General features: G+C 39.3%; 1 protein-coding gene across 1 annotated transcript in view; it reads right to left on the minus strand.

Moving 5' to 3' along the window:
- The window catches only part of slc39a13 (solute carrier family 39 member 13), a 28,618-nt gene extending 7,537 nt beyond the window's left edge, over nt 1–21,081 (minus strand). The window contains exons 1-5 of the mRNA XM_088333700.1: nt 20,783–21,081; nt 12,266–12,628; nt 8,312–8,419; nt 1,685–1,827; nt 1,401–1,514 (exon numbers count right to left, since the gene is read on the minus strand). Of these exons, the coding sequence (XP_088189826.1) occupies nt 1,401–1,514; nt 1,685–1,827; nt 8,312–8,419; nt 12,266–12,590 (690 nt within the window). The 5' untranslated portion in view covers nt 12,591–12,628; nt 20,783–21,081. The remainder of the gene's footprint in view (nt 1–1,400; nt 1,515–1,684; nt 1,828–8,311; nt 8,420–12,265; nt 12,629–20,782) is intronic.
- Between the last annotated feature and the right edge of the window lie 4,852 nt (nt 21,082–25,933).

Genomic DNA, 25,933 nt, shown 5'->3' on the forward strand with positions numbered 1-25,933 from the left:
CCAGAGCATCATTGCAATGCTAGCAATTTCAACGGAGCGTTGATATGGGACGCTACAACTACAAACAATTTAAAAAATTCTCTCAATAAAGGATAAGGCTTTGATGGACACAGACCCCAACTGTAGCTCATAATTTGCGGATTACAGCAACCTATTGCAAACCAGTATTAAATTTAGTTAAATTTAAAACTAATATCACTTATTTATTTTGTTTACTTGTCAATACGGTGCCAGGGTTGGGTAGGGTTACTTTAACTTGATTACTTTCAATTACTTTTGGATTACTCCAATACCAAATATGCTGATAGAAGACAAAAAAAATTAAATATGAATAAAAGTACTAAATTTTGTGCAGGCTTGGGGAGTAACGAAATACATGGAATTTATTTTCATTTTGTTTCTGTCGCATTTTATGTTAGTTTTGCCGGAGATCAAAGAGATCAAAGCCAGGAGAGAAATCTTACCACGTGTTGTGAGTCACAATTGTATTCATATTTAGTTTCTTTTGTCTTTTATTAGCATATTTGGTATGGGAGTCATCCAAGAGTAATTGAAAGTAATCAAGTTAAAGTAACCCTACCCAACCCTGACGGTACCTCAAAAGAGTAAAGCATCAGAACAACACTTTCATGTCTAGTTAACTGACAAATTGATTTGTTTTTAGCATTTACCACACTTTCATTTACCATTATTTGTGGATGTTACTTATTTCCTATCCCTTCCATAACTAGTGTATTTATCATTCAATAGTTTACAAGGGCACACATTCATCATATATCTAGCTTGTTGATTCTGCTCTAAAATGCACCAGATCGATGCGTTTGAATTTAAAATGAACAACATTTTCTTCCGAGGTGACAGCATGCCCCAGGAACCCCTATACTGTCCAGCCACCAGGCTCTCACACAATTCTATGGAAAACACTGCTATATATTTAACTGAAATTGCTAATCTGAACCATTATTGATGTATAAAGGAAAATGTTGACAATTATCAAGGGTTCCCAAAGTTTTTCAAAGGACTGTAATATCAAATTAGAGATCTGCCTCCGTGACTATAAATCATAACCCTATGGTTGAGTAAAAACACCATTTATCCGAATCAAAATTACCGTTGGCCTTATAGCAAAAAAAATGAATCTGAAAGCTGAACAGAGATATACAGGTGTGAGGTTCTTTTTATTTATTTAATAGAGAGAAAAAGTATCAAAACTAACAGTGGTACTCTTTAACAAGAGCTGAGTGAGCTGAGTACTGGTTGGAAGAAATGTAATATTGAATACCCAGAGTATCATGAAGCAAGACTGCACATTTAAAATACAGGTACAAGCGCCATCATGGCCATTTTTTTCCTTTTGCTGCTTTTTTTGGTCACTGTGTGTGTGGAGTCAGCATACATACTCTGATTTTCTCAGACGTTTCTTGCATATTTGGATGCTTGGAGAATTTCTGCATCTCATGATGAGTGCCATTTGATTGTAAGACATCAGCCTTTCCACTTATTACTGAACTTGTCTGTACAAGAAAAAAAACACATAATGCGATATGATTACTCAATTCAGATACAACAAAGTGTGCATTGACACGTTGAATAAATCATGCTAATGGAATAATCTCATTGCATTTTTCAGGTGAGGGTTTTTTGGCTTTGATATTAAATCGCATGACAAGATTGCAAAACTTACAGTATAGTTTAAATTGACGTCTGAATGAGATGGTGGATCTTGTTGCTCCTCTTTGTCTGAAAACATCTTTTCGAGGAGAAGGAAAGTCAGCATACCGGAGATTACCCACAAACCCATGCTCATGTAGTGCTTCTCTTTGCTGGCTGGAGAAAGAAAGGACGGACTTTTTAATAACAGAGTAGCAACACGTTTCTTCAACAATCATTATAGGTAGTAAAGCAGACAGGGAGCATTTTCCAATTAATGACCTTGAGTAAGAGGATAAAAAATATAAGATATAGAATCAACGGTAAAAACTTGTGAACATTGTGGTCAGTGGCATACAGACATTTTGAGGAGGCAAATGTTTAGGTAAATCCACCCACCCCAACCCCACCGATACTAATTTATTTATTCATAAATAAATAAATCCTAGTATGCAAACAAGTGCATGTGTCAGGACCAGAACTGAAACAGGACCCACTTGCGTAACGTTTACCACTAGTTTTTATTGACGGAACGAAGAAGGGCTGCGCCCACGATCCGGTGTTCGCTTTCGTACTCGCTTTGTGATCTGAACAAGGAAGTGGATCTTCCGTGGCGAGCGATGGCGGTGTTGGGGACGAAAAAAATGGGTCGGTAGCCCCGGACAGGAGAGTAAAAACGTGGTCTGGGTCGTAAGCGAGTCGTAAGCCAGAATGGGAGAGCAGACGTGGTCGGGATTAAAAACGCGTCATAGCCGGAGATAAACGGCAGCAAAAACGGGACAGGCAAGAGTCAGGGTCAAAAAAGGCTTGCCTCGTATCACGGAGATTAGCAGACGGACTGACAACAGGGGATTGACAGGACTGGGTTCAAATACTGACAGGGAGCCAGTCAGAACCCGCGGCAGTTGGCGCCAAATGAGCGGGCACAGCTGAGTCACATCAGTAATCATGACAGCAATAAACGTCATTTTTTTGTAAAATTCTCACTTTTTTTTAAATAATAGAAAAAGTGTTCATGTGTAAACTTTAAATTACTTAACAATATAAGATAGATACAGAGTACCTTCATGAGGAACAACAAAGGCATAGGATCCCTAGCAATATCTAGTGCAAGGGTCGGCCAACTTTTTAAGTCGTGGGCCGTAATCGGTTCTAAGATTTGACAGAGGGAATAGGCCAGGAGGAGAACTGTCAGGGCGGACCAGAACAGAGCAGGAGACCCCAGAGCGTTCGTTACAAGTCTTTTATTTGGGGAAGCGTACAGGGTTAGCGGGAGACGCGATGACCGTCGAACGTCAGCAGCAACGCCGTGAAGACAACTTCGGGACACGTAGCCAATCGTAGCGTGGGACGGAAGCAGGTCGAGTTTACCGGGACTGGAGAGAAGATCGTAGCGTGGAACGGAAGCAGGTCGGATCGGAGGCAGGCAGAATCAGGTAAACAAGTCAAAAATACACAGGAAAATCAGGCGAGTCAAACGGGGTAAAAAGTAATCCTCCGACGAAGAGGTCTCCGCGTAGCATACTTAAAAAGGGAACATAAACCAATCAGGAAGCGCATTCCAGCGCGCCAGATGATTACCCCAGATGGCTCCACTTGGGTAATCATGACAGAACCCCCCCTCAAGGGACGGCTCCAGAAGTCCCCCAGAAAAAAAAAAAAAAACCCAAGACACGTCACAGGGAAACACAGGTAAATCAGGAGAGTCAACTCAGGACAGGCAGAATCAGAACCGGCAAGACAGGAGAGTCGACTCAGAACCGGCAAACAGGACAGGCAGAATCAGAACCGGCAAAACAGGAGAGTCGACTCAGAACCGGCAAAACAGGACAGGCAGAATCAGAACCGGCAAGACAGGAGAGTCGACTCAGAACCGGCAAACAGGACAGGAGAATCAGGAGAGTCGGAATCAGGACTGGCAGGCAGCAGAGTCGGAGTGGCAGACCAGAGAGTCGAAGTCGGACTGGCAGGCAGCGGAGTCGGAGTCGAACTGGCAGGCCGCGGAGAGTCGAACAGGCAGGCATGGGAGTCATTGCGCAGTCACAAGGCCGAAGGTGCCTTAGCCAATACCGCCGCGTCGGAAATGACTTGCCGAACTGCACATTCTAAAGGGGAATTGGGCTGCTAGTTCTGGCTTTCATAGTCGTCAGGGGGCACATGTACGAACGCGGGGTCCATTCTGGTCGGAGGATTCTGTCAGGGCGGACCAGAACAGAGCAGGAGACCCCAGAGCGTTCGTTACAAGTCTTTTATTTGGGGAAGCGTACAGGGTTAGCGGGAGACGCGATGACCGTCGAACGTCAGCAGCAACGCCGTGAAGACAACTTCGGGACACGTAGCCAATCGTAGCGTGGGACGGAAGCAGGTCGAGTTTACCGGGACTGGAGAGAAGATCGTAGCGTGGAACGGAAGCAGGTCGGATCGGAGGCAGGCAGAATCAGGTAAACAAGTCAAAAATACACAGGAAAATCAGGCGAGTCAAACGGGGTAAAAAGTAATCCTCCGACGAAGAGGTCTCCGCGTAGCATACTTAAAAAGGGAACATAAACCAATCAGGAAGCGCATTCCAGCGCGCCAGATGATTACCCCAGATGGCTCCACTTGGGTAATCATGACAAGAACAATAATGATTGATTTTTTTTGTGTCTACCGGACCTTCGAATAACATACATTAGCAATACACGTGGGAAAAAGATATTGGATAGGCCTATATTTTTATACGGATCTATAAATAAAATACATGCAAACACCTACATGTATAGATTTCATTTGATATTTATTAATAGACCATTTCACTGAGTTGATTTTGAAACACTGAGGAGAACAGGGTTGGGTAGGGTTACTTTAACTTGATTACTTTCAATTACTTTTGGATTCACTCCAATACCAAATATGCTAATAAAAGACAAAAGAAACTAAATATGAATAAAATTACTAAATTTTGTGCAGGCTTGGGGAGTAACGGAATACATGGAACGGCAAAAATGATGTTGGCAAGCTGTTTAGAATTATTTTCATTTTTTTTCTGTCGCATTTTATGTTAGTTTTGCCGGAGATCAGAGATCAAAGCCAGGAGAGAAAGCTTACCATGTGTTGTGAGTCATAAATTTTTTCATATTTAGTTTATTTTGTCTTTTATTAGCATATTTGGTATTGGAGTAATCCAAAAGTAATTAAAGTAATCAAGTTAAAGTAACCCTACCCAACCCTGGAGGAGAACTAAATCCAAGTAACATCTTGTTTTCCTTTTTAAGCATTAAGAATTAACTGAATTTAGTAGAGCAAGAACAAATTATATTTCTGCGCTTGAGCTTTGTGTTTTCAGAAAATTTGAAAAAAGGAAGTTAGAGCAAAAGAGGTTAAAAGACACAGAGAAAGAGACATGAGATAGAACATGAAATAGTTTTATGTTTTTATCCCTCCCTGGTGAACAAAAATCAAATTTTCTGAAAACACAAAGCTCAAGGGCAAGATTTTTACACAGATGCCCAAACACTTTGAATTTTCTCATTTTCACATCTCCAAATGTTTTCAGTTTTCCCCAATTTCTTGCTTGAAATTTGATAAATATCCTTATAAATAAAATGATATCTACAGTACCAATAAAATAATAGAAATGGTGTGAATCCATAGTGTTGTCTGAGGTAACTGAGAGCTGCGAGTCGGGAAAGGAAACAGAACATTTGATATATCTGAACCCAATGATTTACCAGCAGCTAAAATTCACAGAATGGAGCATAGAAAATGTAAATGTAACTGAGTTTTTGTGCATCATTACATGAATATTTGGTCTATGTTGAATCAAAGCTACTTGGTCTTTGTTTTTACCAACAGCACTTGATGACATCAATGTCTAGAGAAAGGAAAGTAAATTCTTCTAAATGTAAATGTTCTGCATTTATATAGCGCTTTTCAAGTCAATGAAGACCTCCCAAAGCGATTTACAATGTGCGTCACACTTTTCCCTTGTACACACTAACCGATAGCAGCGTCAGCCATGCAAGGCAACTACCTGCTATCGGGATTATTAGAGATTCAGTGTCTTGCCCAAGGACACTTCAACATACAACACGGAGGAGCTGGGAATCGAACCTGAGACCTCTTCATCCCAAGACGAGCTCCACCTCCTGAGCTAATGCTGCTGTAAAGTTCACAATGTGTGAACTAAGCTACTTTAAGTATGAACTGGTCACCTGACCCTCTATGTTACGTACACTTGCTATCCTAAAAAACGTATTTCATTCATTACTTACCCAATATGGACAAAATGAGTCGCGCCGATTAAAAAAATGCAGTTTTTTTGTGTTGACTTGGATCAAAAAGAATAAAGTTGCTATCGTTCTTAATGCGCACGCAGCTTTGCTACTTTATACTTTTAGGGAGTAGGGCGCAATTACGCTTCACATGACAACGCCATACAAACTACCGTGAATTCCGGACTATAAGCCTCTACTTTTTTCCCAAACCTTCAACCCTGCGGCTTTTTCAGTGATGCGGCCAATTTATGTCATTTTTCTAACAGCCGCCAGCGGCGCTCGAGTACAAAAGGTAGACCGGTGGAATATATGCGCCGAGGAAGGCTGCAACTTTTTAGCTTGTGCACAAATTAATTTAGCGTAGACATATCCTCATCATGCAAACTGCAAAAAAAAAAAGGCACATGATGCAGCTTTCAAGCTAAAAGCAAACTAGCAGTCCGATAAAGAAGGAAACAGAGCTACTGCACGTAAACTTTACTTTGCGAGTGTGTTGCTAGCGTGTTTTTGAGTAAGAGAGCTTGGGACGACGTCTATATGATAAAGTCTTTTTCCTATACTTGGGAAGACGACTCTGATGACAGGTACAAGGAGGAAGATGAGGACGGTTTACCGTGGTTTCTACAAGTCCGGTATGATTTTTTTTTAACAGACTCGTTTGCTATGTCGTGAGCGTGTTGGTAGTAGCGTTTTGCTACCCTTCACAGGCACCGTTTGGGATGAAAGTTATAATATTATAATTAAAGCTTTGAAAACTCTCTTGGTGTACCGTCTTTCTTTGTAAATATGTGTAACCGATGTATAATATGTATTTGCACCTGTAGAATTTTGTAATGTATTTATTTGAGACACTTATTCTGATATGTTTTGCGAATTAAAAAAGAGGTGGCGGAGCAAACGCGGGCTGACAGGAAGTGGGGTAAAGGAGAGTGAGACCGGTTGTCGCGGGGGACAATAGTGGATATATATTTTTCCCACCCTTACCTTTGGAAATATAGACTTTTTTTCCTTGGATTAGTTTCAACGGGCACCCAGACTCTGCAGGTCTGCATTAAACGTTAAGTAGCGGTATCATTTTCTGTTCATTTTGCCGGCTGTGGTTGTTGGACTGTGTACTTTAGATTCAGTTACAATCGCGGGACACAAAGCCGGGTTTGGGCTAATTTTATGATTGTGTTACATGTTTCAATGTGGGCGCATGCAGCTTATATACAGGTGCGGCTTGTGTAAGTACAAAATCGGTTTTCCTCTTAAAACGTGGTGGGTGCGGCTTATAATCAGGTGCGCTCTATAGTACGGAATTTACGGTAATACCAGCTGCTGTTAACCACGTGGCAAGACGAAATGCAATGGCGATCAAAGCCACCAGAGAGCGGTGTTGACATAATTTTTAGGCTGGCTTGTTTTAAGTTTCTTCATTTAATGCATGCTCTATCGAGTACGACTGCCAAGCAACATGGCAACAACTTCAAGCACCTTTCAAACCTTGAAATCACAGCATTAAAATTCAAAACATTTTCAAGGATTTCAAGTTCACCCGACAAAGTGCCATGCTATGCGCAGCCAGAAAACAGGGCCACGTGCCGTACAACACGCCGGCCTCGCAGTCTGGGTGGGTTGCCTCGGATGGCGCCTAGCAAGCAGCCTTAAATCTGTTGCGGAATAGGGGAATCCAACTAATCAAAGAAACTTCTATGCAGTTCTCTGAATGTCAAATTAAAGACATTCAATGAAGTCCAGGTAATTGGTGGGAGTAACTGAACACAGCTTAGTTCACACATAGTGAACTTTACAGCGGCATTAGCTCAGGAGGTGGAGCTCGTCTTGGGATGAAGAGGTCACAGGTTCGATTCCCAGCTCCTCCGTGTTGTATGTTGAAGTGTCCTTGGGCAAGACACTGAATCCCTAATAATCCCGATAGCAGGTAGTTGCCTTGCATGGCTGACGCTGCTATCGGTTAGTGTGTAAAAGGGAAAAGTGTGAAGGGGGGCAGTAGCTCTGGTGGCAGAGCGCTCGTCTTGGGATCAAGGGATCCCAGTTCGAATCCCGGCTCGTCCGTGTTACATGTCGAAGTGTCCTTGGGTAAGACACTGAACCCCTAATACCCCCAATAAGCAGGTTACATGGCTGCAAGGCCGCTATTGGGAAATGTGGAGCACATTGTAAAGCGCTTTGGGAAGTCATTGACGCTATATAAATGCAAATCATTTCATTTCATTAACACAATGCACATAAAAATCCGATGGGTGGCTAAACCACGAAAAGTAAACCGCAATACAGCAAAGGATTACTGTATTTTTTTTGTATTTCATCCATTTTCGTTTGGCGGGCTGGAATAATGGCATGTGATATAGTGTCTATCTGTTCACACCACTAATTGGGGAAGTGAAGGAAACGTGACACACCTGAAGAACCAGACAGTGCCCATGCCTCAGGAAGGAGGTGAAGGAACACATCGCCAAGAAGACCACCAATAGCGAAGCTCAAAAGTCTTTTTAGCTTTTGGTGTCCGGCTGTGAATAAATAAGGGTGAGGTTAGTCATACAGTAAACAAACATGACTTTTCATTTGCCTTTTATATATCTTTAAACCGTACCCTACAGAGGCCTTATTTGAGGCACTGAGCATAAAGCTGGAAATTATTGTGAAGCGTGAAAATAGAAAAAGATTAAAATGACGCAAAGCCAAGTGTTGATATGCTGTCACTGGAACAAATTATTTTTCAATTTGTTATGTCAGATCGCTTGCCTATCTATAGAAATATGTTATGTATACATCACCGTTCAAACAGGAGATCACGTTGCATTCAGTTGGAAATGTGAACTATCTCACAAAAACATTGGATTTTACACAAATATCGGAATTGAGCATTAAGCTCTGTAGTGTGAACCTAGCCAAAATTGGTGCATAGAGCAGGGATCGGAAACCTATGACTCGCGAGCAAAATATGAGTATATATTGTTCGGGGTTAAAATGCAACCACTGCAAAAGCATTCCATAGTCAGGTGGTCACGGCCCGATTTTGATACATGCGAAGCGAAAGCAACACCTTACCGATGAAAGGTTCAGTCAGGTTAATATAAGGCAGTCAGGGTGTCACAGTAATATACACTGTTTTGGCAAAAGGTCACTAAGAAACCTTTAAATGAAAGCTCATTAAACTATGAATAATCACTGTTGAGATACTTTATGATGAAAACCCTCTGGTCAAACTGTAAATACCAGGAAACGCCAGCAAACCACTCAGAGCAATTCGATTGGGTGAGCGGTAGTGGTGGGCGGATCTCTGTACAAAGCGCAAGACAGTCCCTTCTCTCTCTCGCTCAGTGCAGTCCGTACCAAAAGCAAATACAATGATATCCTTATAGTTTGCAGTTTTTGGGACATTTTTACATCAGAATTTTGCTTGCACCTTCTTATGAAACCATTATTTAGGTCAAAATGAGGTTCAACACAAGTAATTGAGGGAGGAAGACAAATGTTGAGTGGTATATTCATATTAATATGGGACACAGGTTCTGGCATTCTTCTTCTTATTTCATAGATTTCATGAAATCAAATTGAAAGAATGAGCTTTTCTCTGGAAAGTAGATTTGGCGTTTATGTTTAATTTTGTTTTAAAATATATTGTGTATTTTTGCCTCTATGGCTCTTTGGGTTAAAGCCCATTTCCATAAACCATTACTTTAGTGTTCCAGCTGAGAACAGTTTATCTTGTAAGAGAAGCTATACAACTTATTTTGAGCTAGTAGAGTATCAGGAGAATCACGTTTTTGCGTGAGATTAAACTTTTAGAGTAGCCCTAAAAAGAACTTTCGTGTAAAACTCGATAGTATATTGTTTTTCGAAGAAATGAAAGCAACTTCATGTGAGAAATTTCCAAGCAACCCAAGATCACCTACCACAGTGCGTACTACTCCCTTCAGAGAACAGCACAAACATGCTTTAACCAGACTAGAAAAATAAGTTGCAAGAGGACAAGTACCGTATTTTCCGCACTATAAGGCGCACCTAAAAGTCTTAATTTTTTTTAAAAGCTGACCATGCGCCTTATAATACAGTGCTCCTTATTTATGGATCAATATTAAATCGCAAAGTCTTCCAACTAACTTGCAGCCGCCGACTAGATTTTCCCCCGAACGCCAAGTAGTCTGCGGGGTATGCTGGGATTTATTTACCGGTGTTTCATTGGCTAACCAATGTGTCAATCATCATTTGAATCGATCACTATTGGCTAAAGTTAATTGGAGGTCAAGGGGCGGATCCTTTTTATCATTTACAGGCTGGCATAGGCTTGAACTGTAAAACAAAGCCTGCAATTGGCCGAAAAAAATGTGTCAATCATCAGTTGAATCGATCACTATTGGCTAAAGTTTTTCGGAGGTCAAGGGGCGGATCCTTTTTATCATTTACAGGCTGGCATTGGCTGAAGCGGCAAAACAAAGGCTGCAATTGGCCGAAAAAGATGAATGCGTATAGCACGTGGTTGACGGCATACAGAAAGCATTTTTTTACTATTCTGTATTTGTAAATATTTTATTCTCCTGGATTTACTAAACTCACGGATATAAGGACCATGGCTGCACATTATTATTGAACACAACGACTTTGGTGAGCTACTCTGGCTATATATTTTCCCAGTATCTTGTTTCAGACTAAACTCGATGTTTCTGTGATAAGCGGTGCAGATAATGGATGGAATGGAATGTCTATTTTTAAATTAAACTCAATTCCAAGTGTTTATTGTCATATGCACAGTAAAGTTGCGAGCGAAAAAGAAAATAGAAACTAAGGAATGGTTGGCATTTCTTGAATCCCAAGACTTTAACCTTCCGAATGATGGAACGATGTATTTGAGTGACATCGTACGGACACTGCATCCGCACGTGTTCTCGACACATATTTGCAAGCTTTGGGAATGTTAAGGGGGTAATAAGTTTGACTGAACTATCTGACTGTTTTGTCGACGTTCCCACTGTAGCGCCTTATAATCCGGTGCGTCTTATGTATGTCAAATATAGGACCAAAAACAATTTTTTGGGGGTGCGCCCTATAACCCAGTGCGCCTTATAGTGCGGAAAATACGGTACATTAGTCTTTAGTTTGAGATATTGACACCCTAGAGACCATCAACTGCAGCTTGGTTAAATACTACCTGCAAAGTTCACAAATCAAATTGAGTTAAATGACATGTATTACTAACAGTTGCAGTGAAGAAAAATAATTGTACACTGCATTCCTCAGTTAGACTAAAATAAATTCCCAGTCACCTGCAAAACTTGGAATTATAACGTGAGTGATTAAATAACATATAGATAATTATATATAATTACGTATTTCCTATGAACTGGGTTAACATATACTGCCTGTTCTCTAAGGTTTTCTATTTCCATCTTGTCTTATTGTTCTTGTTTACTTACTGTCATTGTAGAGAGGGAACTGCAAACAGCTCAGTATCAGCTGACAATTATTCTTGGTTACAGCTTAGTTTCCTATTCTTTGAGCCAAGAAAAAAAAGGAAAAGCTAAAAATGTCTGGAAAACCAACAGCTTTAGAAATTCCAATTGGTCATTTGGTTAATGTAAATAGCCCAGCCAGACTGTTATTTCAATACCAGAACATTACACACTACATAAATATGGAGTTATATATGAACATGCCAGGAATGACATTTGAGTTAAAGTTGTCAAACTTACACCATATTCAACAAGTCTTTTTGTCATGTTTGTGAACCGGAATTTAAAGTAGCAGTATGTGGCAGGTCAATAGAAAATTGTGAAGGATAGCATTGCAGTCTCAAACAGCTAGAACATTATAAGAGTAGATAAACTTGGGTCCATTTTCTCAGGGTTAAGATTTGTGACAGTCTCTGGCCTAGATTCGGTGCATTTTTACATATATGTCTGCATAAACAACCAACATCTCTTTGGCGGCTAATGTTGCTTTATTTACCAGCTAGTGCAGTAAAAAGTTGTGTTACTTTATTTGAATTTAAAAATCCACATTTAACAAAGCGCCTTAGAGTGAAGCTTGTCTTTTATCTAAATTTTTTCTTGAGAGCTTGGGATTCAATATTTCTAGCAGTCTTTACCCAATTTTTTCTGTTGTTTTAATTTTGAGAGACATTCTTGTTTAGTTCCATACATAATGTTAAGCTAAACATACTTGATTATCAAGTAACACTTGTCATGGAGTACTCAATCGCTTCATCTGTTAGCAGGAACTCGGTCTAGAAAATGTCATATATGTTTGCATCAACATCCTTATAAAGTAAAAATGTTTTTGTTAACATGACACATACTCCAGAACAAAAAATAGCAGCAAAATATTAGAAATACATTGATCTTAAATTGTCCTACCTTCAGTTTTCAAGGCTGCTCCAGCTTCGATAGGTATGACAAGCAAAGGAAAAATCCCACTGAGGCCAACAACAACTGAGCCCATAAGGGACAAGCCCCAAACATGAGCATGCTCACAAGCAAGGAAGTCCACGAGAGCCTGCAGGCTTTGAAAGTCACCGGTGAAGTTCGAACCTGGTCCTGCAGCCCTGGCTGTTGCATGAGCCATGGCAGTTTGAGTCATCTTCTGGCCTGATACTGTTCTGTAGGTCAACGTCAGTAGACTGACAATGATGAGCAGAGCAGATACAGCCCAGATGGGCTTCCGGCAGCCTTCAGGTTTCATTTGTACCGTAGGCCAAAAAGCACATTTAACAGCAGATTCTGAAAAAATAACAACACATCACATTAAATAATTAGTGTAAATGACATTGATAATACATTTTTAAACCTTGATTCTGTGAAGAATAATTCTGAATTTTTATATTCAGCTTTATCATCTGAAAAGCTGTGTAGTATGAAAAACATCTCAAACCCATTCTATGACAATATTTATTTAACAGACTAGTATGTGCTTGCACTCAGGCTACAACGATTAGTTGACGTCGTCAAATACTGATAATAGAGATAGTTTTTAAGGCATCCCTACATAAATATGATCTCTGCCGAGAATCAGACATGCACAATAGTGTCTCTGTCCTGAGTGGTAACATAAACATACAGAAATGGCAGTGTCAACATCAAGTATGCGTACCAAAACTTCTAATCTTTGGGAGCATTGTAGCCTGGATACAGCCACAGGTCATGTTTGACTATGAACAAAATGAGGCCGACTCCCCTCAGGTAGATTCAAGCCTATAAAGCTTTGATGACCTTTTATATGCATATATTTTGCTATAAAAGAGGGCTTAAGCGTAATGCCAGACTGTGCCTGAAACAAAGATTTGGAAAAATGCACGCTATCTGGAGACGTCAGTTGTTAAAACGTTAAAAACGACAAATTCTATTTGTTAAAACCGATTTCAAACTGTTGAGATTCGTTAGTTGACCACTGAATCTACTTCACAATGTGCGCATAATAATAGTTTTATTTGCTGTTTTACTGCTGCTAATGAGCTATTTCTAGGTTAATAGGTATTCAAATGTTTACTTGATTGAAATTTATTATTTACTTGTCCCTAAAAAACTAGTTTTTTAAATGTATTCATGTTATGTTGCTACTGACCGAACAATGTGCCTAATTAGTTCTAGATTTGAGCTGTATTTTTTTGTACAAATCAACAGTATTTTCATCAACAGATGTATTTTTCATTGTACCTTTTCTTCTTTTTTTTTTATCTCTATCCATTTTATGCACAGCTTGTCCTCACTAAGGTTGCAGGGGTGCTGAAGCTCATCCCAGCTATCTTCGGGCAGTGGGCAAGGGACACCCTGAACTGGTTGTCAGCCAGTCACAGAGCACATGGAAACATACAACCACAAGCTAATTCTCACCTAAAGATAATTTGGACACGCCAAGCAACCTGACATGCATGTTTTTGGAATGTGGGAGGAAAACAGAGGCCCGAAGAAGGGCCACACAGGCACAAGAACACCTTGCAAACTTCGCACGGGGACGCCTCTAGTTGGAATTGAACCCTGGGCCTCTACACCATGGGGCTGTGAGCCACCGTTCCCCATTTTTCTTGTATTTCTAATGTTTAGAAAATAATTTAATAAACTTCTTCTGAATTTAAGAAAACATGAATAATTATGCGATTATTTAACTAATCATTTCAATAGTCACTGACTAGTTGGCTATTGAAATAGTTGTTAGTCGCAGCTCTAGTAAGACACAGCCCTACTTTCCAGCAAGGCATATCCCCAACGAAGCTGATGGTTGCTACATGAGAAGCTTGTTTACCTATTTACAACCTGGTAGTAAATATTCATGCATTTTTGCAGTTAGTTGAAAATAACTAAAGATGGATTAAACTCCAGTGATTGCATCCAGATGGAGTGGATTTTTCATTTGTAATTGGCCCATGTTATCATAAAATAAGTCACACAATTAGCTTGATAATATAAGAAACTAGCGTTGAAAACCCTAATTTTTCTGACACATACATTTTGAGAGAAATAAACTGTTAAATCATACATATTTGGTCATTTAAAAGATTTAGCAATGCATGTTAAAATATATTACGGGTTGCCGGCAAGATCATCTAAAAACTTAGTGACATACAATAAATACCCAAAATTCCTCCCAGTATTTTTTGCAGCTCTTGATCTTTTGAAAGTGTTGAAGTAATGGACAATAAAAGACAGGCGTGTCTCCTAAGACATGTCAACATTTCAAAATGGTGACGGTGACGGTTTGTTGATTACAGCTATAATTAGTGAAATACCAAAACGAGGAGCAGCTTTTCCAACATGCACGGTACAAAAGCAATCTTGGTGTGGCAGCATATTTAATAGAGTCACGTAACATGGAAACTAGCTCAAGCATGTTTTAAGGGACATCGGGCATTGGGTACAGAACCACGGTACTAACCTTAAATGTAAAGCAATTCAGCAATGTGCTCCAACAAAGGACGCAAATAAATTTACATGTGCATTACAAACCAAAATAAAGAGAAAAACTACTGTAATTTCATGACTATAAGGCGCACATAAAAGTCTCCAATTTTCTTCAATTTGTATGGCACGCCCAATCGTGCAGTGCGCCCTGTGTATCATATGATGCGCGAGAAGGGCAGCTCGGTGGTCTTAGGGTTGGGCGCCCACAACTGAAATGAAATTATCTGCATTTATATAGCGCTTTTCAAGTCAATGACTTCCCAAAGCGCTTTACAATGTGCTCCACATTTCCCAATAGCGGCCTTGCAGCCATGTAAGGCGCTAACCTGCTTATTGGGGGTATTAGGGGTTCAGTGTCTTACCCAAGGACACTTCGACGAGCCGGGAGGTCACAGGTTCCGGCCTTGGCTGAGTCAAAACTTAAAATATTTGTAGGTGAAATAATTTTCGTGAGATTGTTTACATTTCCAACTAAATCCGGCATGTTAGCGATCTCGTGACTTTTATACCTTCTCCGTAGTTCGCCTAAAGTTTACCACAGAAAGAAGAGGACACATGTTACACACGCAATGCATTGTTTGCGGAAGAAGATGCTAACATTGTAGCATATCTAGCAATTCGAAAGTTATTATCGTCTCGCTGCTTTTGTTTCATGAAACGGTGTCATTTTTTTCCACCCAGATCCGGACTATGATGGCGGGAAAATTTACAGCGGATTATAATAAAAAGAATGGATGGTCGACACTTGGGCGAGACTTTTGTTCGAGCTTTCAGAAAGTGACTGTTTAATATCTCATGTATCCATTCAACATGGATGGTGTAAAGTGTAAAGAAGAGGCGAGCAGTTTCTTCTCAAATGAAAGTGGAATTAGAAAGCCTGATGCGGTTGAGAAAATGGTCGGAGCGCTTTTTTCTGCCACGTTTTACCACGGAGCAGGACCTCTTGAAGCACACCTTCCAAAAATAAGTTGCACTTAACTGTATTTATCTTTATAGAGCATGTTATTTTATGAAATGTTAGACAAAACAAAACAGATTACTTATACAAGCCTTAAACATACTTAAGCAAACAAAATATAGCACTGAAGCAACTTACAAACGATTGTCCGGAACCTATCTCGTTTGTCTGTATTAAACAAACTGCTTTTTGCTTTGTATTTATGACAAAATGAATGTCTAAGTGAATTTTGAATATACTTTACTCCAAATAAACAACAGATTGTCCCCCAAGCCCTCCCTCTGCACTCCAAAAGAGAGTATTTCCAATTGCACATACAACATTTGACCCTGATGTGGGCAAATTCCCTCGTCATTTTCATGTCAACAAAAGCTAACTGATTTTCCATGTGTGAATCCTGGTTGAGCTTTGCCGGCCACGGGCACCTCCTCTACTCCGACAAATACTGGTATTCATCACCCTGATGTTTTTTTTTTATTGTTTTTATAACTTTCACAAGAAGATAATATTCACAGTATTTGTCATAGTCTGGCCCTTTTGTAGTAGCAAAATGCGACAACAGCTTATCATTGTCGTCAACACAATGCGTTACAAATGATGTGGTGTAATGCAGTGTCTGAAACTCATGACAAAAAGTTACCAGACACCAGGGCAGACAACTCTGAAAAGTTGACTGCACAGCCATAAAGTTGCCTGCCCTATATTTCACAACTTGAATCACAATAAGACGACTAATCGCAAAAAAAAAACAGTGTTGCAAAGTATTAAGGATTGGTAATCACAATATAAAACAGTGCAACACTTTAAAATCAAGTTTATTATAAATCTACTTTTAACATTCATTGCATGTATATGACATCGCCGTTTTCCATCTGCCATCAGTATGTACCTGTGTTTAATCATCTTCATTCATTGAATGTTAGCGTTGCTTCGTCTGCTACAAGCCACGTGAACTCCTCTTTCCACGATGCTTAAATGTACGTTTACGTTTTGTAGCGTCATAGATTTTGGTAGCTTCTTTTGAATGTTTCTTCTTGGGCTGAGGTTTTGGCTTGATTCCTAACCACTTAACCATTTTTCTTGTGTTCTGTGTGCGTCTACTTTGGAAAATGATATGCAAATGCATGACTTTATAATGCTCGGAAAAGTCCGGAAGCACCAACTTATTTAATGCAGGCTTGGCTGCCGAGTATGCAAATTGCCAAACGAACCAAAATTCTGAAATTTCCAAACCGAACGAAGATTTTGAAATTGGAATAGAGCAAAGGTTTAATTTGAAAAACAATCTTTTGTTGTTTTTTCTTTCTTGAAAAAGTTGTCGGCCACCCGGGCGGAGACGTTTTGTAAATTGTACGCCCGACGTAAAAGATGCACGCCCCGGGCGTTCGGGCAGTCGTTATTTCAGACACTGGTGTAACATGACGGTTCCGGTTCAATGACACAGATGTTTACATCCAGGCAAACAGTGTAGCGGTGTCCAGGCTGGAAGTGCAGATGCATGTTTACATTGTTGTTAATTATTTGGATTGACTTGAAATTATGGATAGAAAAGCTCTTGTAGTGTAAAGGCTATAGAAAAAAGCTTTTTTGAAAGTCATTTCGGCCAGCGAATGCCACATTTTTTTTTCAGCTATGCTCCACAGTACATGCCAAGACCATCTACAGAGGTCACATTGGACTAAGTCAGGTTCACTGTCTACCCTCTACTCACCGGAAAACAGTACTTAGAAAACATAAAAATAAAAATAGTATACATAGAAAATAAAGAGTTAAGTTAAAAAAAGACCCCCCACAACTTCCACTTTCATTTGAACAGTGTAGACCTATCCATCAAACCGCATCTGTTGGACTCATGATGATGATGATGTGTATCAGGAAGGGTGCACATATGTATGCATTTTTCTCAGCTCTTTGCAAAATAAAGTGAATTAATGTTTAAAAAAATCATCTAAACAAATAGATTAATTTTGTTAAACATAACAGTAGTCTTTGCAAGTTATAAAAAAAAGATCATAAAAATGTTTGTAGATTTTAAATATGTTTAAGATTCACTTCTATAAAACTGATTGGTCAACAATTAAGGACTACTCATTTCCCAAGGTTATAACTGTGACCTTGTCAGACAGATGAAGGTAAATGCATCTGTACTTATCTGGTTTGCAGTATTTAGTGACGTATGACGATAACGAGATAAAATTGAATGCCTTTGTATGTGATATATGTACCACTGTTAGTCTAGTACAGTGGTCAGCACCCTTTTATGTACCAGACCAGTTTTTTTGTCTGACAACATTCTCACTTCAATAATGATAACAATAGAGAAAATAATAATAACAACAATAAAAATGAACATGGGCCCACTGTATTATCACTAGACCACAAGGGATCTATATGACATGGAAACAAAGACATTTGATTTGATCTCATCATCAGAATATTCTTGGTTTTTTTTTAACCAATGTAACCATGTTGTCTTTTTTATCTTGAAGGCGCACGTAATTTGTCAATCAGTCGTTGAACTCATTCCCATGATGCTTCAATACAGTGGCACGCTTTACACACAGAGAAACGAGCTGCTACCAAAAACTTAAACATGTTACTGTTCATGAACAAAAACCTGTGACTATGGCAACAGAGCCAAAAGGGCTTGCTCGTTACACTGCTTCGGTTTTAGGTTTTTAGGTTGCATTGTTTGCACTATATGCACTTATTGACTTTATTTTCAAAATACTGTGCAATGGAAAGTATAGTTTACATGTTGGCATTGTTATATTTTTTAATTTCCTTTAGATTGCTGCTTATTTATTCGACTCTCTTGGCTTTTGTTCAGTAACTGTTGTCATATAAATATTTGTATTTATTTTTATACTGTTAAGGTTTGAATTGTAGTTATTTAATAAAAATGAAACACTTTTAGTGTCTAAAAAAACTCAAGCGGGAAGGTTCAATTATTCATTGACGACATTTTAAAGCAAAAGGTAACAGTATCGGATCTGTATCTACTATTACTGCCATTATCATTTATTTATTTGGAACAGGTCAATATCAAATTCCCAGTATCCCCCAACCCTAATTTACAATTCAATATGACGAATGATATTTTCATCTTGCATTACATCAAGTTACAAGTATCTTGCTGCAGTGTTTAGGCCGCGGGTCAGCAACCTGCATCTCTCGAATCGCATCTGGCTCTTTAGCGGTGCCTTTGTGGCTCCCTGGAGCTTTGTTAAAAATGTTTGGAAATAGGAAAAGAAGGAAGATCTTTAACACATTTTTTGATTCGGTTTATGTAGGAGGAAAAACTCGACAAACATATTTTAAAACTTTTCCCATGATGTAAAAATGTTTCCGTGTATTTAATATTAAGGGACACACTTGTATATATGAATCCCTTTTAAGTTTTCTTTGAAAAAAAGCTTGTAATTGTTTTGCGTCACCAGACATTTTGTTAATAATCTTGAGGTTTTTGAGTTTTTCCTTGCCCTCACGTAGGTTTTAGATCAGGGCATAGTAAATTAATAGTCTGTAGTTAGCAATAGGCTGGTCTGTGCAACCATTTGAGACTCCTTGTGATAAGGGCTATACGCAGTGTTCTCATTTGCCCGCGTCCTTGCGTCCTAGACGCATCATTTTTGCTGGGGACGCATCGTGTCAAATCAACGTGCGTCCCCGCTTTTTTTTAACAAAGGTTTACCGCATTCCATTGTTGTTTTGGTTTCGCGGTTCGAGTTTTCGTCTGCACGCCGATCTCGGCAAACGAGATCTCGTTGCTTCGAGATTACGTCATTGTTGTGGTGCTTGTCGTCGGGGGAAGGTGAAGTTTAAGTATGCCTCCGAAAAAAACAGTTAGTATTTGGTGAAAAACAACACAAAAGTGGTAATTTCTTCAGTGTCAGTAATAAGTCGAAACATAATGCAGAAAGTGATAACAACGGCAATAAATCCGGCACAAAAAAACGTCGGAGAAATTCTTCGGAAGATCGCCGAGGCAAGGAAAACGACGAAAGAAAACAAGCAAAAGAAAATTAGCAAGAAAATGACTTTTCTGCCAAAATGGGCTAAATTGTAATCCTGGTTACGCTATGAGGAGGATGATAATGGATTGGACCTTGAGAAGGCATTACAACTGTGGCGGAACAGCAAACCACGAAGAATTTATGAACTGGAAAATCTTAAATGATAATTGCTTTGTATTACCAATTAACTGTGATGATTAAAACTGCATCAATGTAAGGATTAATATTTCAGCAATATTATTTTGTATAATATACAATATTGTGAACTGAAGTGATAGCTGCTTTGTATTATGAATTAACTGTGATGATTAAAACTGAATGAAAATATAGATTAATATAATTATTTCAGCAATATTATTTTGTATAATGTACAATATTGTTGTGAACTGAAAAAATTGAAGTGATAACTGATTTGTATTACCAATAAACTGTGATGATTAAAACTGAATGAATATATAGATTTATATTATATATTTGTCGCCGATTTACAATTTCAACCTCGATAACACTAAATTTTGGGGACCCATAGATCTCTGTTGGGACCCATAGATTTTTGAGCGTGCGAGTCCCCGGGACTCATCACTTATCACAGGTGAAATGAACACATAAACACATAAATATTATTTGACTTGTTTTTGTTGTTGTTGTATTTACGTCTGTTTACCCCCTTTAACAATTTGGATTGCCGATCCCCGGGTTAGGCGTTAAAACAGTGCTCAAATTTGGCTGCTCTCATCAGTTTGACCGCGTAGCTATGGTGATTATCAGAGTAATACTTCGTTACTTGAAACCTATTTCTCATAAGTACGAGGTTTGATACTTTTCTGTCTGCGTCGAGCGAAATTAGCTGCTGTCCCACAGAAAAGTTAGCAAGCTAACGCTAGCTCCACAAAAAAGAGACTTGCATGCCAAAGTATTTTGCGTCAGCGTGCTTAATCTGTGCACGGCACTACCATAAGCATCACTTGCACCAAGTTAGTAAAGTCGATAATAACGTTTTATTACCTAGTGAATTAGGAATCCTTGCACCGGAGTGTCCCTGCCATCCAGGCCAACTTAGTGGAAGCTGCTCTCCATCCGCTACGCATTTGTCGGGATCCCCTAGCCCGCAACAGTAAGCAGGAATGGCCCCGGTCGAGGCTGCCTTCACCGCTTCGTAACCTCTTTTTCCCCTCCTCCAGCAGCCACGTATGAGCTTTTTGGAGAGGAAAAATGGGGAGGAGGTAAAACAAGTAGATGATCACGCCTTACAACACTTAACATTTAAGGACTGCAGGAGTGAGGTTGCTAGGCGTGTTCTGTTTCCAAGACAAAAATATTCTTAATTAGTTTGACTGCAACATGTTATTTTGGGAGTTGATAAAGCGCACGCTACTGTAAAAAAAAGTTGAATAAAAAAAAATAAAACTGAAAAAAGAGGTCCAACATGAATGCACTTGGGTTTCCCTTGCCCTCAAGTAGGTTTTGGATGAAGGGATGTTGTGACGATGGCTTTTGCAGCCTTTGCGACTTTGTGCGTTTAAGGCAGTGTTTTTTTTAGCCAGGGCACGTTTTTTACTTTGGAAAAATTTGGCGGCACACCACTCACCAAAAATGTTATAAAATGACACTGAGCAGTATGTTTAATTGCAATATAATTTATAATACCCCCAGTTTTTACAGCACAGACACTTGACAATGACATCTCATCTCATTAGCTGCACTGCTTATCCTCAGTAGGGTCGCGGGGGTGCTGGAGCCCATCCCAGCAATCATCGGGCAGTGGGCAGGGGACACCCTGAATTAGTTGCCAGCCAATCGCAGGGCACACAGGGACAGACAACTCACTCGCTCATTCACACCTAGGGACAATTTGGACCGGCAAAATCCACCTGAAATGCATGTCTTTGGAATGTGGGAGGAAACCGGAGTGCCCGGAGGAAACCCACGCAAGCACGGGGAGAACACACAAACTCCGCACAGTAAGTCCGGTAGCTGGATTTGAACCCACACAGGAGGTTCCCAAGACCTTAAAACTGTGCCGCACACGCGCTAACCACTGCGCCGCCGTGCTGACAATGACATATTTGCAGAAAATGATTCATAAATCCATCCATACATTATCTGCATCGCTTATCATCGGTAGGGTCGCAAGGTGATTCATAAATGTTTTATAACATTTTAAATTTTAAAAAGAGACATTGGATAATTTCTGACGGCACACCTGACAATCTCTCACGGCACACTAGGTGTGTCGCGGCACAGTGGTTGAAAATCACTGGCCGTGCATTTCACACCTAGGCATTCAGTAGGGTGAAACAATCCAACCCTCAGAAAATACTTTCTGGCTATGACACATTTGCTGCAGCTACAGCTGTAACATATATAAAAAATCATCTAAATAAATAATCTATCGAGCTATATACCCTGGTCATATCCCTCGAGAGGGGTGACCGACAGCAAGACAAACACAGTACCACTGAAATTTCTGTCAGCGCACAGTTGACAACAGTTCTTCGTAGTGTCCAATGTGACTTCTGATGGGGTTGCACGCCGTTTCGTTTCACACATGGGTTAAGTAGCTGATGCCTAGAAGTTTTCTGTAGCATCACATATCCATGGCCTGGATTCCCCCCTCCCCAACTCCTTAGTTTTTCTGTGGGAGTCCATTTCTCATAAGCATAGAGGAAGGTGGAAGTAACCAGTGCTTGCATTTCTTCGACCATTGATTTCACTGCTATGTTCTCGTCCCTCCAGATAGGTTTATGTCTGGCAAGTGCGGCTGTGGTTTGAGCTATCCTGGCCATGATTTGGGCTCCAAGATTTTAAAATTTGGGGACAGGTTCCAGCTCTCTGTGGTTGATGATGATGTTTGCGGTGATACCTTTGTTTGTTTTTGAAGTTATTTTATTTTTATTCATTCATGGTTAAATTTGAACAATAAGATCTTGTACATCAGGGCTAAAATTTACTTGGGATTTCTAGTATGATTTATTAATGTGACCTAAAATCAAAATTGGTTGGTTAAGTATACCTTTTTAAAATATAGAATGGAGGCAGTGTACTTAAAGTATACATTATGAATACTAAATCATATAAACCTCAGACTAATCAAGGCACACCATTGGTCAAAATGTTAAATTATTATTTTTAATTTTAAAGCTCAAATTATAATGTTTCTTCAACTGTTGACTATATGAAGTTGTTCTTATTCATTTGGTTGGACTGCATGGATTCATGTGTTAAGAAATTTGGCTCATGACCATAAAATCACTATGAAAGGTCTACAAGAAGGTTTGCTTCGGTGTGGTTCCTGAAACAGCAAGCTCTTTTTTTCCCACTTTTAGGGGGTCTGAAATAACAGAGGTGAACATAAGCTGGGCTCTTTTTTTTCCTATGACCTTTTTTTTTTTTAGAAATATCTGTGTAGTGTAAGAGAAAATGATCTGCCTGCTCTTTTTTACCAAAAGTCTTAAAATGAAATTGTGTCAAAGTAATCTATTATTTTTTTGACCCTATTTATGTAATACAATATGATTTTTTATTTGATCATAACTAAAAGGGTTAACGTTGTTTAACTGCAATGGCATTCCTTAGATCATCTACTACATTCAAGAACATTAGATATTAGGTTTTCTTTGTTCCTTATTTAATGGGTCAAATCTTTTAAAATCTGCTAGCTGATTTGACGAATGGTAAAAATCCTTTAGAATTCTTACATCAAAGAGTGCAATGAAATACCTTTTGACCATCACTGCCTTGCTCACCTCAACCTTGGCACATTCGAACCGTTTCACCAAAGGTTTGACCATTGGGTCGTACTTGATGATCCATGACTCATCCACAGAAATGACTCTCCCTAGCATGCCTGGTCTCATTAGTTTCATCATCAATCATTTTGGTCACGGCTTGTCAACCTGAAAGAAAATTTATATAAAACGTGGAAACAAGTTAAACCTCAAGTTGAAGCTGATAATTTGATCGTGCCACTTCTTTGTTGTTGTTGTCATTGAAGCCATCTAATGGGATGACATCATTCAATTGTCCAGTTGCTGTCACATCACAGCCTGTGTTTCCAATTTGTAAGAAATTATTTTAAGTTATTTTGCATTTCAGACCTGGAGGAAGCTAAGTCTTCTTAGGCCGTGATATTCTTGTAACAGTCATTCAGTATTCTGTTTGTCTGGTGCTATGTTTTACCTTTGGGCTTGTGTCTTTGTTTGCTATTAGAAGAAAAATAAAGCAAATCCTAAATCTTGTATCCAACTCTCCATGTCCTCAACGTGCTGTAGAACATGTATTCTTTACTCTTTTACTGTCATCTGGACTGTGATGGCCTTTTCTCTTGACTTGCCATTTGTTTTAGGGTTTATAGAGTTTAACAGTCCTTGCCTGTAGTTACTCTGAGAGTTAATTTCAGCAAGGCGTGGTGCACATTCAGAATTTTTTGTCAACGCCAGGGTGTGTTTTTATGTCTTTAAAAGTGCAGGGCGCATTCAATTGTATTGTATTAAACACAATCTTGTTACACTAATTAAACCTTTGTGATTTGATTTATAAGTTGTTGTTAATTACCTAATAGGCTGTGCACTTTTGATGGGTGGGTTCTACATTGTTCACCAAAACTGTTGTTTTTTTTCTATTCATTAGGAATGTGAGTGATTGTGCCGACTGTGTTGTATGGTGCAGAGACTTGGAGCCTAAACGCAGATTTGAAAAGAAAATTAAATGTTTTTGAGGTGAGTATGTTAGGAGTGACAAGATTGGATAGATTGACAAATGAAATTGTGAGAGACAGAACTGGAGTAGAAGTGGAACTGAGCAAGCGTGTGGATAAGAGAGTACTCGGTTGGTTTGGACTCATGGAGAAGATGGATGAGGAGCGAATGTTGAAGAGGATCTACAGAGAAGACGTAAATGGCATGTTTTTCCCGTGCCTTAGTTTCATTTCTCCTTGCTCTCAGGTTTCCTCTCATCTTTCAAGAACCTGCAATGCATGTTGTTAGGCAAATTAAAAACTGTCCTTTGAAAGGAGTGTATGAGTAAAAGCTGTTCTGTCTTTGTGTGCCCTGAGGTTAGCTGGCAACCAGTTCAGAGTGTCTGTGCCCATTGCCCGAGATTTGGGGGGATGGACTCCAGCTGCCCTGCGACCCTAGAAAGGATGAGCGTCTGTAAAATTAATTAATGAATAAATGATTGAATGGGCAACCATTTTGAAATTATATTAAAGTTGACCAGGTCTCGTTCAACGGCCAATCACAGTCTACCTGCTATGATTTGTTGTTTACTTAATCCTGACCAACAATTATGTCATCTTCTCTCAACTGGAAATCTCAGAATGGCTGACCCAAGAAATTACTAAAAGGAAGTTTATATTAGTGTGATTGTTTTAATCTTGAAATTACATTTGGGTTTTTTAATTTTTGTCTGCCTATTCGGTCCATGCAACATAGAATTTATAAGAAATCCTTGGTCGAATTCCACCCAAATTTTCAACATGTTACTTAGTGTTTACTATGTTTATGTACTGTAATGCTAAATCTAATTCACCCTGGTCATCCTGAAAGGGGGATTACCACTTGTGAGGTCCCTTCTCAAGGTTTCTCTTTTTCCTCACGCTGAGGTTTTGAGTTGTTCCCGCATGTTGGTTTAAGATCAGATAATTGAGTAATCGTGACCCTGTGCAGAACTTTGAGACATTTTTGTGATTAAGGGCTGTATAAATAAATGTGACTTGACTTGACACCCTGTTTTTAATACTGCTTAATAAGCCTGCAACAATTAGCCGACGTTGATGACAAAAATTGATGATATAAATAGTCAAGTAATTTAATTATGGACTATCATCGCCAGACACAGTCTTCTGACAAACTCTACATCAGGGGTTTCAAACTCAATTGAGTTGTAGCCACTGAAGCTAGGATCTGGGTGAGGGTTTTTTCTCAAAAACTGCACTGATAAAAAATGCTTTATTTGTATTAAAAGATGCACTTTAACTATAACATCAACAAATCCAAGTCGTGGATTTCTATATTCACATTCATCAGGCGGAAAAGTTTTGTACTAAACACCCTTCAGTCTGCTCTCAGTATTATCGGAGCCTGCATCCTGAAGGCTATGGGACAAGCTCATACAACAAGTCACACGTCCACGTTTAAACCCTTTATTTGCACCAAT

Source organism: Urocampus carinirostris, chromosome 4, assembly GCF_059441175.1.
Source record: "Urocampus carinirostris isolate Australia breed hairy pipefish chromosome 4, RoL_Ucar_1.0, whole genome shotgun sequence".
NCBI classification, from domain to species: domain Eukaryota; kingdom Metazoa; phylum Chordata; class Actinopteri; order Syngnathiformes; family Syngnathidae; genus Urocampus; species Urocampus carinirostris.